An 18,417-nucleotide genomic window follows, 5' to 3' on the forward strand; every position below is an offset into this window, starting at 1 on the left:
AGTTCTATATAACATGTCATTATTGGCAACTTGGAAAAGAAAAGAAACCCTTAACTGGCATGACATGAGTTTTCTACATCATTTCAAAGGTAGGTGACTACTGCCTCTCCCAGGAAATAGTAGTAAATTCTCTGCTGGTTAAAGAAGACATGGCATGAGAAATTCTAAGGTGATGTTACTGGAACCCAAGCTGTTCTCACTATCAGGTAGTAATGAAGCCTCATTGCACTGTTGAAGTTGTCATTGTGCTACAATATTTAGTTGGGTGGTTCCATTTAAGCACAATGGAATTAATATTTGGAGCAAATTTGATTAACAAATTTGATTAACAGCTGTTACCTGTGCGTGTACATTGTGGCAGAAGGAGTGGTGAGCACTGTAGGTTCATCATCCGGGGCTTTCCCAAACAGGAGGGCACTCTGGAGATTTTCCACTGTACTCAGGAGCTGGTGTGACACCGAAATCTGGGAAAGGATTAGAGGAGGAAACTTGCAACAAAGGTACTTGGAATCATCAAGCTGCACATCATTTGTCTTTGCTTCCTTTAAATTTCAGTGTCTTCCAAAGCTGACAAACTTGGTGATGTGCTTCTTAATCTCAGAAAAAGTTATTCTATCAGCAATTCAGTTTCTCAGTTGAAACACTGCAGACAGCAAATAAATGTCTTACAGATTTTACTTTTATGTTTTATTATTTATAACTTCTACACATTGATGTTTGAAGCACTGCAAACATGACATCAATCAATATATTCGTGCACTTCTGTGCATTAATGCTCTTTAGCTGCACTCTTTAGTGTCTGGGTACTTGGAAAAGCAAGACCTAATTACATATCAATTGTGTGTTAGTAGTGTGTTATCTTGGGGGAGCTTGACCAGTTCATAACCTTTTCTCTAGGTTAGATTTATTTCATGCCCTATTCCCTTGCAGTGATGAAATTACAGTATGTTCAGCCCAGGGAGCACTCAGATCAATTCACATCTAGATAGGTAGGACAAAATAAACATGTTGCATCAGAGTGGGCTTTCTGGAAAAGTGAAAGCAGGACCCAGAGTTGATTCCAGTGGTGGCAATCACGAATACTGAATACCTGTGGCTTCCTTGAGTTAAGGGGCAAAGGGAGGGGATAGAACCAAAGCTGAAAAAAAATCTTCACATGCTTCTCATCCATTAGAGGTCATACACTGATGCTCCAGTGCCCTGTCCTGTCCAGCTTTAAATTAACAAATCTTTAGAGGCTTCTATCCCCTTCGTTAGCAAACGTTCAGTGTAACAGGTCTAAGTGGGGAAATGTTTTTTCTCATATTCAAGTCCATCGTGGTGTCTCAATGAACCCTTCCCAGTGCCAATTTAAAAACACAAGAGGCAGCAGAGCTCCTCTCAAAAGCAAACATGTTCACACACAGTCCAGTACAAACCGGGCCAAACCAAAATTACCTGTTCTGCCTCTGGCACTGAAGAGTTTGCAGCTCTGATTTCTACAGAAGCTTTAAGGACGTTGCTGACTGCATTAAATAGATGGTTGGCTGCTTCCTTTAAGTTCTGATCATCTCTGCTGTCCTCTGGGTTTACAGTGAGCAAGGAAGCACTGACATCTTTCAGAGTGTTGCTGGCTTCCACCTGCATGAAAAACACAGGGAGCAGTTTAGATGTGCTGGTACCACAACTGACAGGGAAGACACTTCTGTCATTTACTGAATATTGCAACAGCAGTAATCTCATGGCACTATTACTGGCTAAGGCTGTTTTTACTATAATTATTTGTGCTGGCATAATACCTCTGATGCTAATAAAGATGATATACTAGATGCTATACTAAAATGAAATACAGACCTGAGAAATGCAACCTGTTTCTACAGATTTCATCTGTAAAAAAAATCTGAAGGAAGCTTGTCTGTCAAACACTGGGGAAAGATACTGCTAGGATGTACAGTAATGTAGTAAATTAGGTTATACTTTTGGGTGGTCTGTCTAAAAAATACCAGTATATTGCCAAGCACATCCATGTTTCAATCTTAGTTCCCACAAACCCTATTGAGTTGCCAGCAAGTGATACCCTTGGCTTTGTGCCAAGTGCCAAAGCAGGATGAGTTGTACAATTTTTATTTTGTGCCTGAATGCAGCCAGTGGTTGCTTTGTGACTGTGAAAGCACTGGCCAGCTTTTAGCCCAGGATGGGGAGGGAGCCAGGCAAGTTCATTGCAAGCTTGGACACATCCATTCCCACAGCCTGCAAACTCCAAGCAGCCTCACTGCAGGGTGAGGGCTGAACCTGAGCTATGCTCTTGTCTTGCCAAAGTCAACCACATACTGCTGAAATGCTCCCAAGCCGTTGCCTGGCTCCAACCCTACAATAGATCAGAAATCAGAATAGCTCTTTTTATTGCCTGCATGTTTGGGAAACTTCCCCAGTGACAGTTTGTTCTCTCCTCCCATGTGCTCACACCTTAAGCTTAAATAGCATCATCTGCTAATAATGTCATGGTGCCAGATAAGATTCAAGAGATACTTTTGTGAGACCCATCTGCACATTTGTGCCCAGTTGCTCTGGGTGCTGCCCTGTTTCTGCCTCACTGACAGCTTGCCTGTGTGCATTTTGGGCAGTGCCTGGATCAGGGACAAATGAATGTGGGAAATTCTAGAAAAACCCCTCCTGGACAGTTTTTCTTCAGGGTTCTAAAAGTGCTTTACAAGATAAAGCAACATGTTTCTGACTATAAATTAAGGTTTCTATCTAAAAAATATATGAGAAATGTAATGGTCATAGCCTGGATTGCAGAGGTTGCTGAGACAACATCTGAGAGTGGAATTTTCTTACTCTAAATAGCAAAATATATTCCCTCCTGGTCAAAATAGACATGCTGGTAGAGTTGAAAATATGGGTAAGAGCAGACAACTGTAAGGCACCGAATCTCTTCCAAGGTCAGTGGGATGCAGTAGAGTCTCCACTGTTAGTGTGAGGAGATGGAAGATGAATTGTGTCTTACCTGTGCTGAGACAGACAGCTCTTCACTCTTGGAAGTGATTTCTTTCAACACCTCTGACATCTTAAGAGCAGCCTGCATTGATGTTACATTAACAGCAGAGAGAGTTGTCAGCATCAGCCCTCGGAGCTTGGGATGAAAAGGGATAATTAGGCAAAGGAACAAGATACTAATTAGGACTGTGCAAGTAGTGCTGTATATTGACAGCCAGGCTTGCTGTAAATTATGAAGTAGAGTAAGACTCTACAACAAGGATCATTTGAACTGATATTAGGCCTAGTGACAAGATGCCACTTGCCTCAGTAATTGTATAATCATGAATTTTATGTTACCTCCCAGCACAGAGAATTCATAAGCTTCACATCCATTAAGAGCACGGAGAGTTACTTGTGAGAATTTGTACTAATGTATGTGAATGACTGTGTAAATGCCACTTGCAGAGAAAGCAGAGCTATGTGTGATTGATGTTATTCAAATAATGAATCATAATTGAAGGATATGTTGTGTTTCTCTCGATCTTTTCATCTGAGGCACTCGAAGCACTGTACAAATATCAGTTTACAACTGAAGTGTCAACTGGTAGCTGAAATGGCCAAGAGAAAATTACCTGCCATCTAGTACTTTTGGGGAAAATTGGATAGGGTATTTATCCCACAGGAGAGGCCATTTTAATGATATTGAAATTGTTTGTGGAAAATTGGGGTTAAGTTAACTACTTTAAATTAATGCAATAACGAGAATTAATTGTTTTACTGGTGGGTGGTAAGACAAATTATTTATGTAGGCAAATAGTGAAACTAGCTGAAAGCTGCGCCAAACACTGAGACAGATGCTAGAAACTTGAAACCTCCATTGATTTCAGGTGGTGATATGTGAGCTTTTTATAACTTAAGAGTTGTCAAAGAATACGAAGAGTCCATTATATGACATTGTACTGCAAGAAAACAAGTGTCTGGCTGACCTCTTTTCGTGTATTTGTCTGCAAAGACATGTTAAAGCTTTCCTCTTGGGTCTGCTGGTTAAGGACAGATGTCACTGATTTGTACAGCTGGAAAAGGCTCATGCTGTTGTTCCCATCTTTTAGGATGGTGTTTGCCTTCTCAGATACCATGCCCTGCAGGGTCAGGTTCCCATCCATCCCATCTGCAGGTCTGACCTGATGAAGAAATCAGATATGCTCTCAACATTGCCAACTCTGTTATAATTACCTTTGAACAGCTTCCACGATCATCTTGATGACAGCCTAGCTACAGTGGGACATAAAACCTCATGTTCCCAGTTTTAAATGTTTTATTTTTAATGGCCTGATAAGGATTTTCTTACTGGGGCACTGGGGAAGAAGCAGGAGTTTTTTGGGGCCTACAGAATAGACTCACTAAATACATCTTATGCTCCCCAATGTCCAAACAGATCATCTTTTAAACTTCTGTCCTAGAAAAAGGACAGTGGAAGATACTTCTGACTGCCTTGAGCACACAGAGAATAGTCTTTGTTAGATAAGAAAATGGTGATTATGGCACATTCAGAAGGAAGTGATATGTCAAAAATAGGAACAAGCTCCAAAAGTGAATCATGGGTTAGGTATCATCTTGCGAGTTCTTGAAAAAAGTAATTCCACTGTGTACCTTCACTGAAGCATTTGTTTGAACTGTATCACCAAAGCTGTTGCTAACAGTGATTGTCACATGTACAATAAAATTATTTTCCTCTTCTCCAAGTGGAAGATAGGCTGGGAAGAGTTCAGGATCCGGGCTGCAGTCCAGGAGAGAATCTGAAAGAGGAAAGAGGGGGTGACCTACCAGACAGCAGCCAGACACCTCCTGCTCTCTGCAAACAGGGGACTCCGGGCTTGCTCTGGGCAGGCCTGGCTGAGTCGGGATCAGTCTCCCCACAGAGAGGGCAGGTGACACCTTTGCTTTTGCCGGTGAAGCAGCAGTGCTTGCTGGAACTGTGCAGGAGCCAAACAGTTCACCTGGGGACTTACTTGGTTTCAGGTAGAAGCAGTACGTGAGCTGCCTGTTGGGACTGGGTTGGGATGAACCCACCGAGCCGGGAGCGCTGCAGGAGACTCTGAAGGTGGTGAGCACGGATCCCTGCTCGGGAGACACGGCACAGGCGGGGATGCCGGGCGGGGGCACGGTGCTGACAAGGTACATCCCCTCCCCGTAGCGGCGCTGAGTCACTGCTGGGAGCGGAGGGAGCAGAACGTCAGCAATGATCGTGCCCCAGCAGCACCGGGCACTCACTGTGCCTACTTAGCAACGCTGCTGCTCCTCCAGGAACCACAAACATCAGGCCGGGCCTAATTAGAAATGAAATCCTGCTACTGAACAAACCATAAGAGGAAAAGAACTATTAAAAATATGGTAATGCTTGCATTATAAAGCAAAGCTGTGTTATTTGATCAAGGTTAATATAGCTTCATTTTGGATGAGCCTTAAAGTTACTGACAGCTTGGAGTAAGATAACTGATTCTGTCCTGCTGTGCAACAGCCCAGAAAAAACTCATCTCTGCATTATTCTAAAGAACCCACATACAAAGTAACAGCTCTCAACCTGTGGACTAATTTTCCTTCATGTTTGTCAGCGAGACTATGTGTGTGTAACGTCAGTGTGATGTCATGACAGCAGAGATTATCTCAAAGGAGTCTGAAAAGCCCTAAAACCCTGCTTGTCCCTACCTGTTACTTTAATCTGAAAAGCTTCTCCCTGTGTCTGCAAGAAGGAGCTGTTCATTCTCAACACGGATGTGTTGCTTTGAAGCAAATTCAAAGAGTTCTGCCGGAAACCAGTCAGGCCACAGGCCAGAGGGAGGGTTGTAGACTGAAAAATCAGACAGAAAAGAAAACATGGCAGTTTTCTGGACAGCAAAAAGGCTCTTTGCTCTGCTTTCTGTTGTGATTTATCAGGAGCAGGGTGGCAGTTTGGTGCCCTTCATTATAACCCTTCCCAAACCAGGCACCCTCTTGTCTCAATCTTCACTCGTACTTTCAAAGTGTCCACTTGACAAAGTGTCCCTCTGTGGCTTTCCCTCAGGGTGGACATTTATCTTTGTGTGTGCAGTATTCCTGACAAATCTGGTGCTCTCACCTTGATTTGGGATGTGTTATCCAAATACCAGTTATAATGTATGGCCTGGGAGTCCTTCTGTCCAGAGACACTCAAAACAATTTCATTGCTAATATTCACTGGTTTGCAGTTTGCCTCACACCTGTAAGGAAGTAAGAGGGGATTTACAAGTAGTAACTGTATGAGATGTCTAGTAGAAATTTCAGACATATGGCAATTATGCCCATTGTTTCAATGAGGTTTGCATATGGAAATCTCCAAATTGAAAGGATGTAGGGGGGTCAAAGTGTTTTGGGAAGAATATTACTCACTTAATAAAAGGATTATGTTCAGAAATGTGGACTGGAAAACAGCAAGACAGCATTTTTACAGCTGTAAATGGATTTACAACAATAAGTTTTCTTTACTCTAAGGACAGTGAGGCCCTGGCACAGGTTGCCCAGAGAAGCTGTGGCTGGCCCATCCATGGATGTGCTCAAGGCCAGGTTGGATGGAGCTCTGAGCAACCTGGTCTAGTGGAAGGTGTCCCTGCCCATGCCAGAGAGGTGGAACAAGATGATCTTTAAAGTCCCTTCCAACCCAAATCATTCTGTGATTCTATGACTCTAAAAGTACATTATCACTTTATTATCACTATTATTGGTAAACGTGGCCTTGCAGTAATAACATTAACCAGTGAATACTGGGGTTTAAAAACAGACCTGATTTCCAGTTGCAGTTCTTGTTTTGCAGTCACATAGAGACACTGCTCGTCCTGCCTCTCTTCACTGCCGTGGTTTCGGACTGTAATCCTGACAGTCACTGCTGATTTCGGAGGAGGAAGGCAGGAAGGTGGGATTTGCACCTCAGATTGGTTGGTTAGGATTATCTGTTGCAGCACACATTCATTCCATGCAGGCCAGCAAGCTCCTGCACAAACATTTCCTTTATAATTAGAATAGTACCTTATAAAGGACTTTCCTACTATAGGTTTTAAAGAGCTTGATAGAACAAAAAAAGTTTCCTGAACCCAATTTATAGAGTTGTTAATCTGGGTTCAGAGTATAGGTTGACCTCTTCAAAGTAATGTATGAGGTCAAGGATAATTATGGGGACAGAACACAGATGTCCTAATCCAATTTTCAGCCCGAAATGTTTTTGCATCATGTTTAATACTAATAATTGCTGTTTTATTGAGATACATGTAGCTTGCAAATGCCTAACCATGTAAGTCACTTGGGTCTAATCCTTGACTATGAGGGTGAAAGCTTAGAAAAGGCAGACCCTGAAAAATTGAAACCTCTGGGAGAAGGCAAAGCTGAGTATTATGCCATGACTAGTTTGGTGTTAACACCAGGGTAAGGTACAAGGACATTCTTCATGTACAGTGAGTGGCAAACTTTAAAGCCAGAAAACAAACTATCTTTTAGTCAGATTTTCACCACTTGATCTGACACGACAGTGAGTTTGTTACTCATCAAATAGAAGTTGGTGAAAAAAGTTCAGGAAAGTCACATACCACAGGACCAGAGAAAACTGGAATTCCTGTTGTTGTCTGGCCAGCCAAGTGTAACAGTTGTGAAAGGATCCACGTGGCGACTTGGTTTAACATAGATTTTGGGTTCTCTTTTGTGATCCTAAATAATAATAAATGTATCAGTTAGGACAGGAGTGTGTATAAACACACACAAATCTTTATAATGAAAAAGATCGGAAAGTTTAGACCCCAAATGACTGGATGAAGATCTGTGGTTTAAATGGTCTTTCCCTGATCAGAGGTAGTGTGGAAGTAGAAGCTGTGGGAACAGAAGCCGATGGCACAGACAAATCGTGTGCTGAAATTCTCCTGAATGCAGAAGTGGCTTGGGAATGCAGGTCCCAGAAAACTAATTCCTATTAATTCTTGACATCTGGAGCAAGACTTCTAACCCTTGGACAACCACTTGTTTTCTAGTGCACCTTCTAGTACATCTCTCTTTTATCTGAACTGGATACATTACAGTTATAGATAAAGAGAAGAGGGAGGTAGCTGACTTTGTCTTTCTGGGCAACAAACTGTAATAAACTTGGTTTAGAATTAGATTTATATTCCTCTGATGCAATATATTCCTACAGGCAATCTGTAAAGCACGATGCCTTCTTGTGAAGCATCATATCTCCTGTTGCAGATGTCTGTCTGCCAGAGTTACAGTCACAAACTAGACCTCTAAGATGATAAAATATTCAATCTGGCATTTTTATTCTTTCAATTTGGACAGCTGCTAGCGATTGATGTATCCTTAACTTCTTAGTTTGCCATAAACTGGATTTTTTTTCGTTGCTAAGTAATTTATACATTTCAATACAGAAGTGGAAAACACTTGGAAACAATATAAAAATATATTAAATTCTGCTTGAAGGATCACTCTTCAGGGAGAGGTTTGCAATATCCAAGTAGATTAATTAAAAATTAATCTAAAGAAATTTCAGCTTCCAAAACTGAATTGCTGGGAAAAGTTCGTTTTCTCTAATATTTTTTTATGATTTGTAGATTGAATGCCTGCAAACACATTTGCCTCCAAGACTTTTGGTGTAGGTTTTGTGTTAAACCATTTGGGGCACAGAACACCTAGTCCCTAATCTACTAAGACATGAATACTTCTCTCCAATGTCTTATGCAGCACTTTCAATGGCAAGAAAAATTTATATGTATTTCCATTTTAAAGAAAGATCCTTGAATAATACTTACAGTTGCCTTTTGGATATTTGTTTTGTAGCTGCCTTCTTCCTTAGCAGAACCTGTTTAATGCCAAAAAGAGCAGAATATTTTAGTGCTACCTGTAAAGCTTTCAGACATCCTCAGTGAAGATGACTTAAATCCACAGGGTTTGACTACTGACAGTGTGAAAGACAGGGCTGTAAGAATCAGACTCTAGAGCAGTCAAGTTAAATAGGTAAAATTGTAACAACAAGCTCATCACAGACTGTGAAGATGATCCTGATTCTTCAAACATAGTGGTGTAAATCAAAATATATTCACAGAAGGTGATGGAGTTTCATTGCTGTACAAAGAAAAATGGGGGGGAAGCACTGGGGAAGTTTCAATACAATTAGAACTAAGGTTACTTTGTTCCTGGTATAATCTGATTTTGTAAATGTGAGGATGAGCCATCTAGAAGCATTTACTGACAGCAATTATGAGACTGCTGTGATGCAAATATTTTCTGGTTTCAAAGCTGTGTCCTGAGCCATAAACTCCCCTAATTATTTCTAGGACAAAGAGCAAATGAGCAATGTGTAGCATATACAGGGTGATGCTAATTTATGACTACTTCAAAGTCAGGGAATCTGCCTTCATCAGGAAGAAGCCTCCACAAAAGTTTTCAGCACTGTTGCTGGAAGGAAAGCAATTACTAGATGCAAACCATAAATATTCCATTAAGGGCTCTGACTGCAAAAAGTGTGGTCAAAACCAGCACTGTCAGATTAATGCCATTACCTTTTTTATGGGAAGTGTTTGCCAACACAGTGATGAATCCAAGATCCAGACTCATGTTTGAGAAGGCATTCTTGGCCACCACTTTCACTAGGAAAATACCTAGAGAAGACAAATGGCCAGTTAAGAGTAGCAGTGGGACCAGTCTATCAGGTTTGGGGAATAACATCCAATTTGGATAGAAAATCCTATTCTTTTCTGTTAAGAGTTTTCAGGGGGTTTTCTGATAGGTGTCCTCTACTGGAAGGTTTTTCAAAGAATGTTCTCCTTTACCTCAACTTCTGATAAGCCATCTGCCTTTGTCCTAGCCCTTGCCATGCTGTTCTTTGCCAGCTGTTTGTATTATCACACAGGAAACTAGAGGTGTAAAAATATTGAAGTCCAAATGAGTTCAGGCATCTTGAGAGAGCAGCTGTCTCGTTTGAAAATTTCTGCCTCAAAGAATGGGATGTTCAGATGGGTACAGGAAGACCTAATAAAACTTTTAATATTGAATAATTTTAAAACATCAAATGAAATTATAATTAGCTTCTACTGTTCCAACCTTGGCACGGGATTGGAATAGTTCACTGGAGGATGGAATTTTTTTATCTTCTGCCACTGAATTAACTCCTAAGTACAAACTCCTTAATTTCACATTTTAAAGGCCTTGATTACTTAGTAATGGAAAGAAAACATTACTTAAAAGCTTGTTCATAATTGAGTCCAACAAAAACTACATGTTAGAAATGGGCACACAGAAAAGCTCCCCTTTTCTTTGTATCTCTACTGAGAACTCCTCAGATTGTTAATTACTTCAGTGTAAAATGCAGAGGAGTCTAAACTTGAAATGTTATACATATGAACAAACAGGAGGAAAACACTTTGTGATCCAGGAAAATGTCCTCATTTGTACTTGAATCAGATTGTGTCATAAAAAAATAAACCCTATGTCTTTTTACTGTGTCTTTGCCATTGCAAGGCTCAGGTGAAGCCTTTCAGCTCCCTTACAAGTCACCATGACCGTGCTGCTCGCACTGCTCTGCACACCAAGTTTAGCAGTCAGAAAAGCCACCAAATTCAGCTGTACTTTTTTGTCCCCCAGCCCAGGATGCTGTGAGCCTTTCTGTGAGCTCCACTCAGCTGTGAGTGTTTGGGAAGCACAGGAGGTGTCAGTGCTGTACCTTCTGAGTGCAGGGGAACCACGTACGTCCGAGGTTCCCCACGAGGGCCATCCTCTGTGTGAGAGTGAGTTCCGTTCGATCCCATCACCTCAAACGTCACCTCAGCTGGGGCACCACGAGACACAGAGACATTCACCTCCAAATTCTCCCCCAGCTGCAGAGTGTGGGAAGCCAATGCAGCCTGAAGGCCAGATATTGGCTCAACTAAGTGAACAGCAAAAGTCTCGGAGATCTCCGACGCCGTCGTGTTGCTGGACGCTCGGATTTCCAGCTGATGTATCCCTGGGCCTAGCAGCTCTTGAGAGGCACTGTCCAGTGTCAGGTTATGAGGGGCAATTCCTTCCTTTATGCTGGATTCAGCCAGTGTTATGTTATCTGCTAACATAATGTAGGTCACTCCACTGCCTGCAAAAACACACACCGAAATTTCTCACAGCTTGTGTAATAGGCCAACCAATTCCAGCTGCTTTGTGCAGCACTCCAGTATTTATGCAGGAGTCACAAGAACTGCAGCAATGCAGTCATAAAGTCACTTTAGCTGACATTATGGAAATCTATCATGTGTTTCCTGCTGGTACTATTTGGGCAGCCAAGAGAATTCATACACTACTGAATTTTATTTTTTCTGCATAAATGTGGCTTCCAGAAACGTGAAGTGAGAAAGAAATGTACACCAGCAAATGTGCCCAGCTCAGCATGGAATCCTCTTACCCTCAATCAGAGAAGCATTTCTGTGAATTTCTAACTTCAAATACAGGAACATTCTGACTGGCATTCTGTGGATTTATGTGACTAAAGTTAGAGTTCGTGCTCCGACAGAGCTCATGCTCTGTCAGCTTTGTGAATAGGAAAAAATCATTCATACTTATGTTTTAGGTGGTGAAATACCTCTGAGAAAGAAGCTCTGCAATGCAGCTGAGAGCATTCAGCTGCAGGAATGAGAGGGAAAGCATTCTCTAAAAAGAAGGATTGCTTTGCATAATGAAAATATTGCTTCTGTCCCATGGGTGGCATAATATTTATCCTGCCCTTGAAATTATGCAGAGAAATTACCCTCACCTCTATTGAGTTCCACCTGAATCCACAACACCTCCCCATACAGTGCACGGCAGTGAGAGCTGTTCCCAGTTTCATACTGGCTGTAGCACCCAGTAATGCTCAGCTGATCCATCTTATCTTGGACAGTCACCTGCCTCTGTGCCATCACGTGCCATTCGCTGGTGGTGCATTCCACAAAAACAGTGAACTCTCCAGGAGAGGAGTATCTGTGTGTGATGTTGCTGACCAGTCTGGAATAGAAAGAGAACAGCTGCTTGTTGTGGCAGCCTGTCCTGGGAAGTCCTTCACTCTACATGGTACCACTGGTCACATTCCCAAATTTCTGACCTGGCTCAGCAATCCTGCAATCACTGTAATCCCTTGTTTATTTGCATAGAATTTGTGGGGTTGAAGATTGTCCCCTTCTTCCATCTCTGGTGTTATTAGGGCTGTATGTCAGGGTGGTCATTCCCAAAGCACATCTGTAAGGGTTGCTACATTTTGCTGTCAAGTAGGGAGATGGCAGGTTTTAGGTGCAGCTGCTTCTGGCCTTGCCCATGCCAACAAAAATGTCTCTTCACTCCTGGCTCTGATGCAGCTCCAGTCAGGATAGCAGTGGGAGGTGAATGGCTGTGGGGGTTGCTATGGTCACTAACACACATAGGGAGATGGTGCAAAGAGCCTAAGGATACCCTTCCTGAATTACAAACACCATGGAAGGCAAAGCAGTAATATTCCCAACACTCTTCTCTCTGAACTCCTGAGATTCTTACCATGGTATCACCCAGTAAATGCAAAGATCAGGACATATCACCCCTGATAATGCATATTTTTCATTAGGTGTTTGAATGAAGAAACAGGTTTCACTCTAACTGGACTTCCAAAACATGCCAAAGACAAGATCAGACCCAAAAAGGCAATTCCTGTAAGAGTGGGTATCAGACTGGACACAGAACACAGGTGAGCATGTCTGTCAGCTATTTAGTAGGTGAAGTGCTTCCCATAAAAGCAGCAAGCCTCTGCTTACAGCTGGCAAATATATTTTACATAAAGGCTCACTATTAAATATTTTCTTTTCAGGTTCTTTACAGCTACAGGCCTGTGTCTGTAGCTCTGAAAGAAAGTTTACTGTTTCTAGTAAATTAATTCTTTTTGGTTTTCATCCTTGTACTCTTTGTTTTCCTAGTTACTCAAGTAGGATTCCATCAGTAGATAAATAAATTTCTAGAGCCCTTCTCTGTCATTCCCAGCACCTGGACAGAATCTGATTTTTAAATCCAACAAAAAAATGTTTGATCTCTTAAAGATAGAATTTTTATGCAATTGAAAAAAAAAAAAAAGTCCAGAATGTCCTTGTTCTATTTTAAATGTTATCAAAAAATACTCTTTAAAGTTAAGAAAATAATGTTTGCATGTTCCTTGGCAATTACTGACATGTTTTCAGTAATTTTGAGCCTTAGGATCTGGAATAAATTCTCTTAGAACTAGGAAACACTTGTTATAATAAACAGAAGAAATATTGTGGTTGGCAGCTTGACATAAAATTTTGTAGCAGTTTCAAAAGAGGGTTCTGCAGATCCAAGTGTCTTGTAGTTATGGCCTATTATTAATCTACATAGTTTTTAACATATCATTTACGAGACTGGGAACATTCAATAAAGTGCAAGCACTGAAATGTAGTGTTTGTCTGATGGTACAGGAAGGATATATCTTACGTTGGAGGGTAGTAAGGATCAATAGTGTGACCATCTCCAGTGCTGATGGTACAGGACAGGTTGCCAGAGTATGGTGAGAGCAGCCAGTTCAGACTGACCGTGATATTTTCAAAGACAAAACATGAATCTGTCACAACCAGCTGCAGACCTGTAAAACAGAATGAAGAACTCCATGCCAGTGTTTGCCTGCATTTCTTATGTAATTTAATTTATTTTCATGCATTGAGAGCCAGCCTGCTCCAAAACAGAGTTGATGCTGCTGCTGATTTGTGTGTGTTAGTGGTGTGACAGGGAGCTGATTCTTTTCCATACCTACTGGTCAAGATTCCTGTTGGACATAATTTCATTCTAGTGTGTTTTATGTGTCTGGATTTCCAAGCTTTGTATTCTATCCAAACCCCTCAGTTAGGGCAGGGAATCTACATTTTCATGCTTATTTTTAGTGGTCACTGCTATTCCAGTTTCTTCCCTGAGGATGGAGCAGTGATTTTTAAGATAAATATCAATGGTCACAATGTTCCAGCACAGAGCAGGGCAGGCTTTTGGTGTTGCCAGCCCCCTCCCTCTTACCTTCCTTGCAGTGGTATTGAATAGACAAATAGCTTCCCCAAGCTGGACAAGGATCTCCAAAGAAAGTGCCATCTGCTGTCACCTGGCAGGCCTGGAGACCGTGACACTGGCCTGGAAAGAAGGAGAGCTTGATATCAACTGGTGGGTTTTGTCTTTGACTGTCACAACAGAGGAACAAAAAGCAGAGGAGAAGCAGTACCATGTCACTGAGTTCTAGACAAACTTCCACATCACTTTGGCTGCAGTGTGTTGCTTAATGCACCATTTTATTTTACTGGAATAAAGGTGAGTTAGAGCAGGTAAAAAAGCCCAAAGAATCCCCACAGGGATGGGCCATAGTCACTGTTTAGTCTGGGAAGCAGCAGAGCCCTTGGCCCCAGCGGGGTCGGTGCTCCACACATGGAAGGGAGCAGCAGGTCCCTCCTGCCCTCATGTTCCTGAGGGTGTCAACCCTCCTGGGTTGGAGTTGGGTTTGTCTGGATGTGTCCTCTCCCATCTCTGCCAACCCTGGCATCTCCCATTGAGCTTGTCAGGGAGTAATGTGCCCACATACTTTCTTCACACTGCGAGAGGAGCCAGGTGCACCCTTGTTCTCCATTTGCTCCTCCTCCCCTTCTCTGAATCTTTGTTCCTCCCAGAGTCCCTCCTTTCCATCCAGCCTCCTGTAGGAACCTCCTCCCTGCCAGTTCTCTGTGATCCCCTTCATTTTAGGAATAATCCACTTTCCCATTCACAAACTCCACTGAAATACAAGATAAAATACTTCAGGGACCAGGAACTTTGGCACATACTCTCTGTTTCTGACAAGCAATGCCATAAATTACCTGCTACTTCATCTTTGACACTGATCCAGCTGCAGCCTTCATCTGTATCCTCCTGGAGTGGAGTCTCAGACACACAGTAATGAGGGGTCTTCCGTCCATAGAAGCTCTCTCCAATTTGAATAACTTCTCCAGATCCACACTGCACAGTGGCATTGTAATTATCACAAGCAATGCTCTGGCCAGATTCTAGTAAGGAAAAAAAAAATCTAACTTTTTGCATTTCTGAAAAATCCTGCTACAGTTGTACTGCATGTCCTCTTTTTTTGTTTCTCTTTCTTCCCTTTTCTCCCTTCTAAGCTAAACAATTAAGAAAATGAAAAAAAAAAACCCACAAACACTCAAATAATAACTAATTTTATTTTTTAAAAGTCAAAATTAATAGATTTATGTTTTAACTGCCTTAAACAAAACATTGAGGACATTTTCAAAAAACAAAAATATTTTAATCTAAAAAGTAAACTTTTTTGGGAGGAAAAGTCTTAGCATTTTTTTGACTTGCAATACTGGAAGGTTTAAAGTTACTCTTTCCTTCCAAAAGAGCCTTGTGGCGGTGTGTGATTTGCATAATCTTCAGGTAATTGCTGAGGAGAATAGTTTGCATATTAAGTATGATCCCATTTCTGCTACAGAGACACCTTTGTTCCTGTGTGATATTTGACTGACTTCATTCAGCAGGACTGCTCAGATGAGTAAGGTCATAGCTCTAAATGCATACACCTCATTCTTTGATTAATCTAGGACAGTTAATTATCTGTCAGAATTCTTAGTATCCTGTAGTAATCAGGATACTTAATACCCTGAAGAGGAGGATGTGAAAGACTGCTCCCATATGGGAGTGTTGTAAAAGAATGTTTTTGTTTCAGCTGTCCCAGGTTTAAATAAGTTGTCCTCCAGTTGCTGTTTGGATCATTCCCCTCAGGTCCCTCTATTAACTGTGCCAGTGTGTGCACACTGCAATAATTGTGTGCTATTGTTATTTAAAGGCTAAGGCTAAGCCTGGCTGTAACTATAGCAACATGATCAGTTTACAGATTAGAGCTCTCTAAATAAGCTTGAAAAATAACTTGCTGGTAAATTCTAGTCCAGACTATTACCTCGTGCATTTTTTTGGTTCTTTACTTTATGTAAAGATTTCCTGCAGTATTTGCTGTCTCAGCAACTTTTACATTGAAAGGTGCACAAAACCTGATTTGCATTCCTATGTACAGACCCTGGTTCAATACACACATATTTACTCCAATAAATTGCTAACCCACAGAGCACCAAATGGTAGAATTGAAATAATAAGAAACACAAAGAATGCTCAGGTCGATGGGCAAAGAAAGGATGAAGACAGAACGCTGTCTGGTCAGTTGATTGTGCACATATTCCTAGCTCAGATGATCAAGTAGACAAGTTCCCAGGCATCAGAGAGATTAAATTCAAATATTGGTACTATATGGAGCCACTATTCATTTCAGTGTTCGTGAGCACCAAGCTCACAGTAGCCATGTGTGAAGCTGTGAAGTACCACTACCTCCATTTTACAGAAAAACTGAGGCACTGTCAAGTTATGGGAATTTCCAAACATTTATCACCCAGAGAAGCTAATGAAAATATTTCCCATTTCTTTGGGATATTGGATCTAATTCCTTGCATGCAAAGCTGGTAAAAGAGGACTCTTTTACTCATGTGTGAATGCACGTGGGCTGGAGATACTGAAAACAAGGCTATAATTGCCTCAACAATCTGGTTTCCTGGGTAGTGGAATGATGGATGTAGTGTAGGATATTGTTGCCCAATAATGCAAACTCTCTTTGAATTTAATGGGCTCTAAGTCAGATCCTATGGTAACAGATGATAGTTTCCTTGCAAGCAGACAGTTGTCTACCGTGGCTGTAATGGAAAAATAATTTTAGTCTGTTTTTGCAAGGAAAATAAGCTTAAGGGATTGTGCTGTCTGCCAATTTCCTCTCCCCCAGTCATTTTTAATGTTAGTCATCTTCAGCCAAATTTGATATAAACCTCAAAACACCCTAAAACTTCATGAAAAGCAATTGCTAGGGAGAAGAGAAAGAGCTACATCATCACCTCTATTAGGACTAGGGATTATAACCTTGTTTATCTGTTCCACAATGTGGGATTCCACTGGCCAACCCATACAGCTGGAGCTCTGGGGCAGCTGCAGAGCTGCAGGGGAGGGAGCTGAGGGAATGAAAAGTATTTGCAGAGGTGGGACATGCTGGGGATTTGGGAGTGAACTGGGAGTGTTGAGGAGGAGGGCAGGGAGGCGATGTGGAACAGAAAATCGGGAGAGGAAATAAAACATTATTAGCTTTGCTTATTGCAGAACAACTTGGTATTAATGTCAGAAGTAGAAGAGTGCTGGACCAGGGCAGCAGCACTTCTAGGGCTTATGGAAACCTGTACTTGCACACTTGATTCAAAGTCTTTTTATATTAGTGAGCCCACAGCCAGACTGTCCTTCCAGTGCTTCTGACCTTGGTTCTAGTTACAGTTTAAAGTACTTATGTGCAAAGTGCGAGGAACACAAATTCCCCTCATATCTATATGTTGAATGGGATGATATTGCAGGCATTCCTTTCCAGGACTGTTTGTTCCAAGTCACAATCTAAGGGACACAGTGTCTGTAGATTTTCTGCCTGAGCACTAAAATGCCATCAGGAAGCACAGGTTCCTGTCTGGTTCCTTAACCCGGGGATGCCCTTGAACTTCACCTGATGGAGGGGTCTAGGAAGAAACAGGAAAAACCTGCTCTCACTTTTGCTCACTCCAGGCTGCCAGGAGTGGTTTCTCTGGAAGCCTGGCTGTATTTTTGCTTCAGTTACAAATGGAAATTATTTTGGCACACATTTATGATCAAGAGTGTCTTTACAGGGCAGTCATACAGGTCCCACCTCGCTCCGGTGCTGTGGGGATGTGGGAGTTTATTCTTGCAACCATGCTTTGAAGTAGCCAGCTGATGTCCACTATGGTCATGGGCAGCTACACATGAGATTCACTCTCAGACCCATTTCTGCTTCACGAGCCCTCTGCTGGCACCCTGAACCTCAACAGTGGGTTGCTGAGCACCTGCGTCTCCCAATGATTTCTGGGTTCTTCTTTCTTTGGATCAAGTCTTACAACAGCACACTGGAAAAAGAGCAACTGCTGGGGTTATATTTTGCTTGTTTGCATTTAATAAGATTGATGAAGTTATTGCCCAGGTACTTTGAAAGCAACAAGGCAATTTATGCCCAGTTGTGCTATTCCAGCTCTTGTGTATCTTACCAAACTCACAAATGAAGTCAAATTCCTGGCTGCAATTTTCAGTCACACCCCACTGATACTTGGCATTCTTCAGGATGTACCCACATGTAGATGAGATGGAAGATGGCTGATCCTTGTACCAGTTAGTGTAGCTTATATTTGAAGTGTCCAGCCAAATCATCGACCCTGTGAACAAAGAAAGTGTGTCCTGAATGTTTATTTTCTACAGTAATTCAGTTAAGAGCCTGCAGAGCAGGATTGTAGCCCTGCTCCTACTGAAGCAGAGGTGGTTTAGTCTGGGTAAGGATCTTCAATTACATTTTATATTGAACCTGATACAATCATTAAAACA

General features: G+C 41.7%; 2 protein-coding genes across 6 annotated transcripts in view; one reads left to right on the top strand and one right to left on the bottom strand.

Moving 5' to 3' along the window:
• The window catches only part of BCO1 (beta-carotene oxygenase 1), a 64,890-nt gene that overhangs the window by 19,336 nt on the left and 27,137 nt on the right, over positions 1–18,417 (top strand). For 4 of the 5 annotated variants that reach the window (XM_027725186.2, XM_039380817.1, XM_039380819.1 and 1 more), the window contains exon 3: positions 12,548–12,667. The exons of the other annotated variant lie outside the window; for it this stretch is intronic. The gene's annotated coding sequence lies outside the window, so the exon portion shown is untranslated. The remainder of the gene's footprint in view (positions 1–12,547; positions 12,668–18,417) is intronic. 5 annotated transcript variants of the gene reach the window in all.
• The window catches only part of PKD1L2 (polycystin 1 like 2), a 38,090-nt gene that overhangs the window by 18,737 nt on the left and 936 nt on the right, over positions 1–18,417 (bottom strand). The window contains exons 2-18 of the mRNA XM_039380808.1: positions 18,087–18,251; positions 14,817–15,002; positions 13,993–14,103; positions 13,423–13,570; positions 11,729–11,958; positions 10,670–11,074; positions 9,436–9,608; positions 7,551–7,668; positions 6,754–6,961; positions 6,074–6,194; positions 5,665–5,806; positions 4,968–5,168; positions 4,609–4,754; positions 3,945–4,139; positions 2,987–3,112; positions 1,483–1,620; positions 340–518 (exon numbers count right to left, since the gene is read on the bottom strand). Coding sequence (XP_039236742.1) covers positions 340–518; positions 1,483–1,620; positions 2,987–3,112; positions 3,945–4,139; positions 4,609–4,754; positions 4,968–5,168; positions 5,665–5,806; positions 6,074–6,194; positions 6,754–6,961; positions 7,551–7,668; positions 9,436–9,608; positions 10,670–11,074; positions 11,729–11,958; positions 13,423–13,570; positions 13,993–14,103; positions 14,817–15,002; positions 18,087–18,251 — 2,992 coding nt within the window. The remainder of the gene's footprint in view (positions 1–339; positions 519–1,482; positions 1,621–2,986; positions 3,113–3,944; positions 4,140–4,608; positions 4,755–4,967; positions 5,169–5,664; positions 5,807–6,073; positions 6,195–6,753; positions 6,962–7,550; positions 7,669–9,435; positions 9,609–10,669; positions 11,075–11,728; positions 11,959–13,422; positions 13,571–13,992; positions 14,104–14,816; positions 15,003–18,086; positions 18,252–18,417) is intronic.

Source organism: Pipra filicauda, unplaced genomic scaffold (assembly GCF_003945595.2).
Source record: "Pipra filicauda isolate LSUMZ 115617 unplaced genomic scaffold, ASM394559v2 scaffold203_size1373443_pilon, whole genome shotgun sequence".
In the NCBI taxonomy this organism is placed as follows: domain Eukaryota; kingdom Metazoa; phylum Chordata; class Aves; order Passeriformes; family Pipridae; genus Pipra; species Pipra filicauda.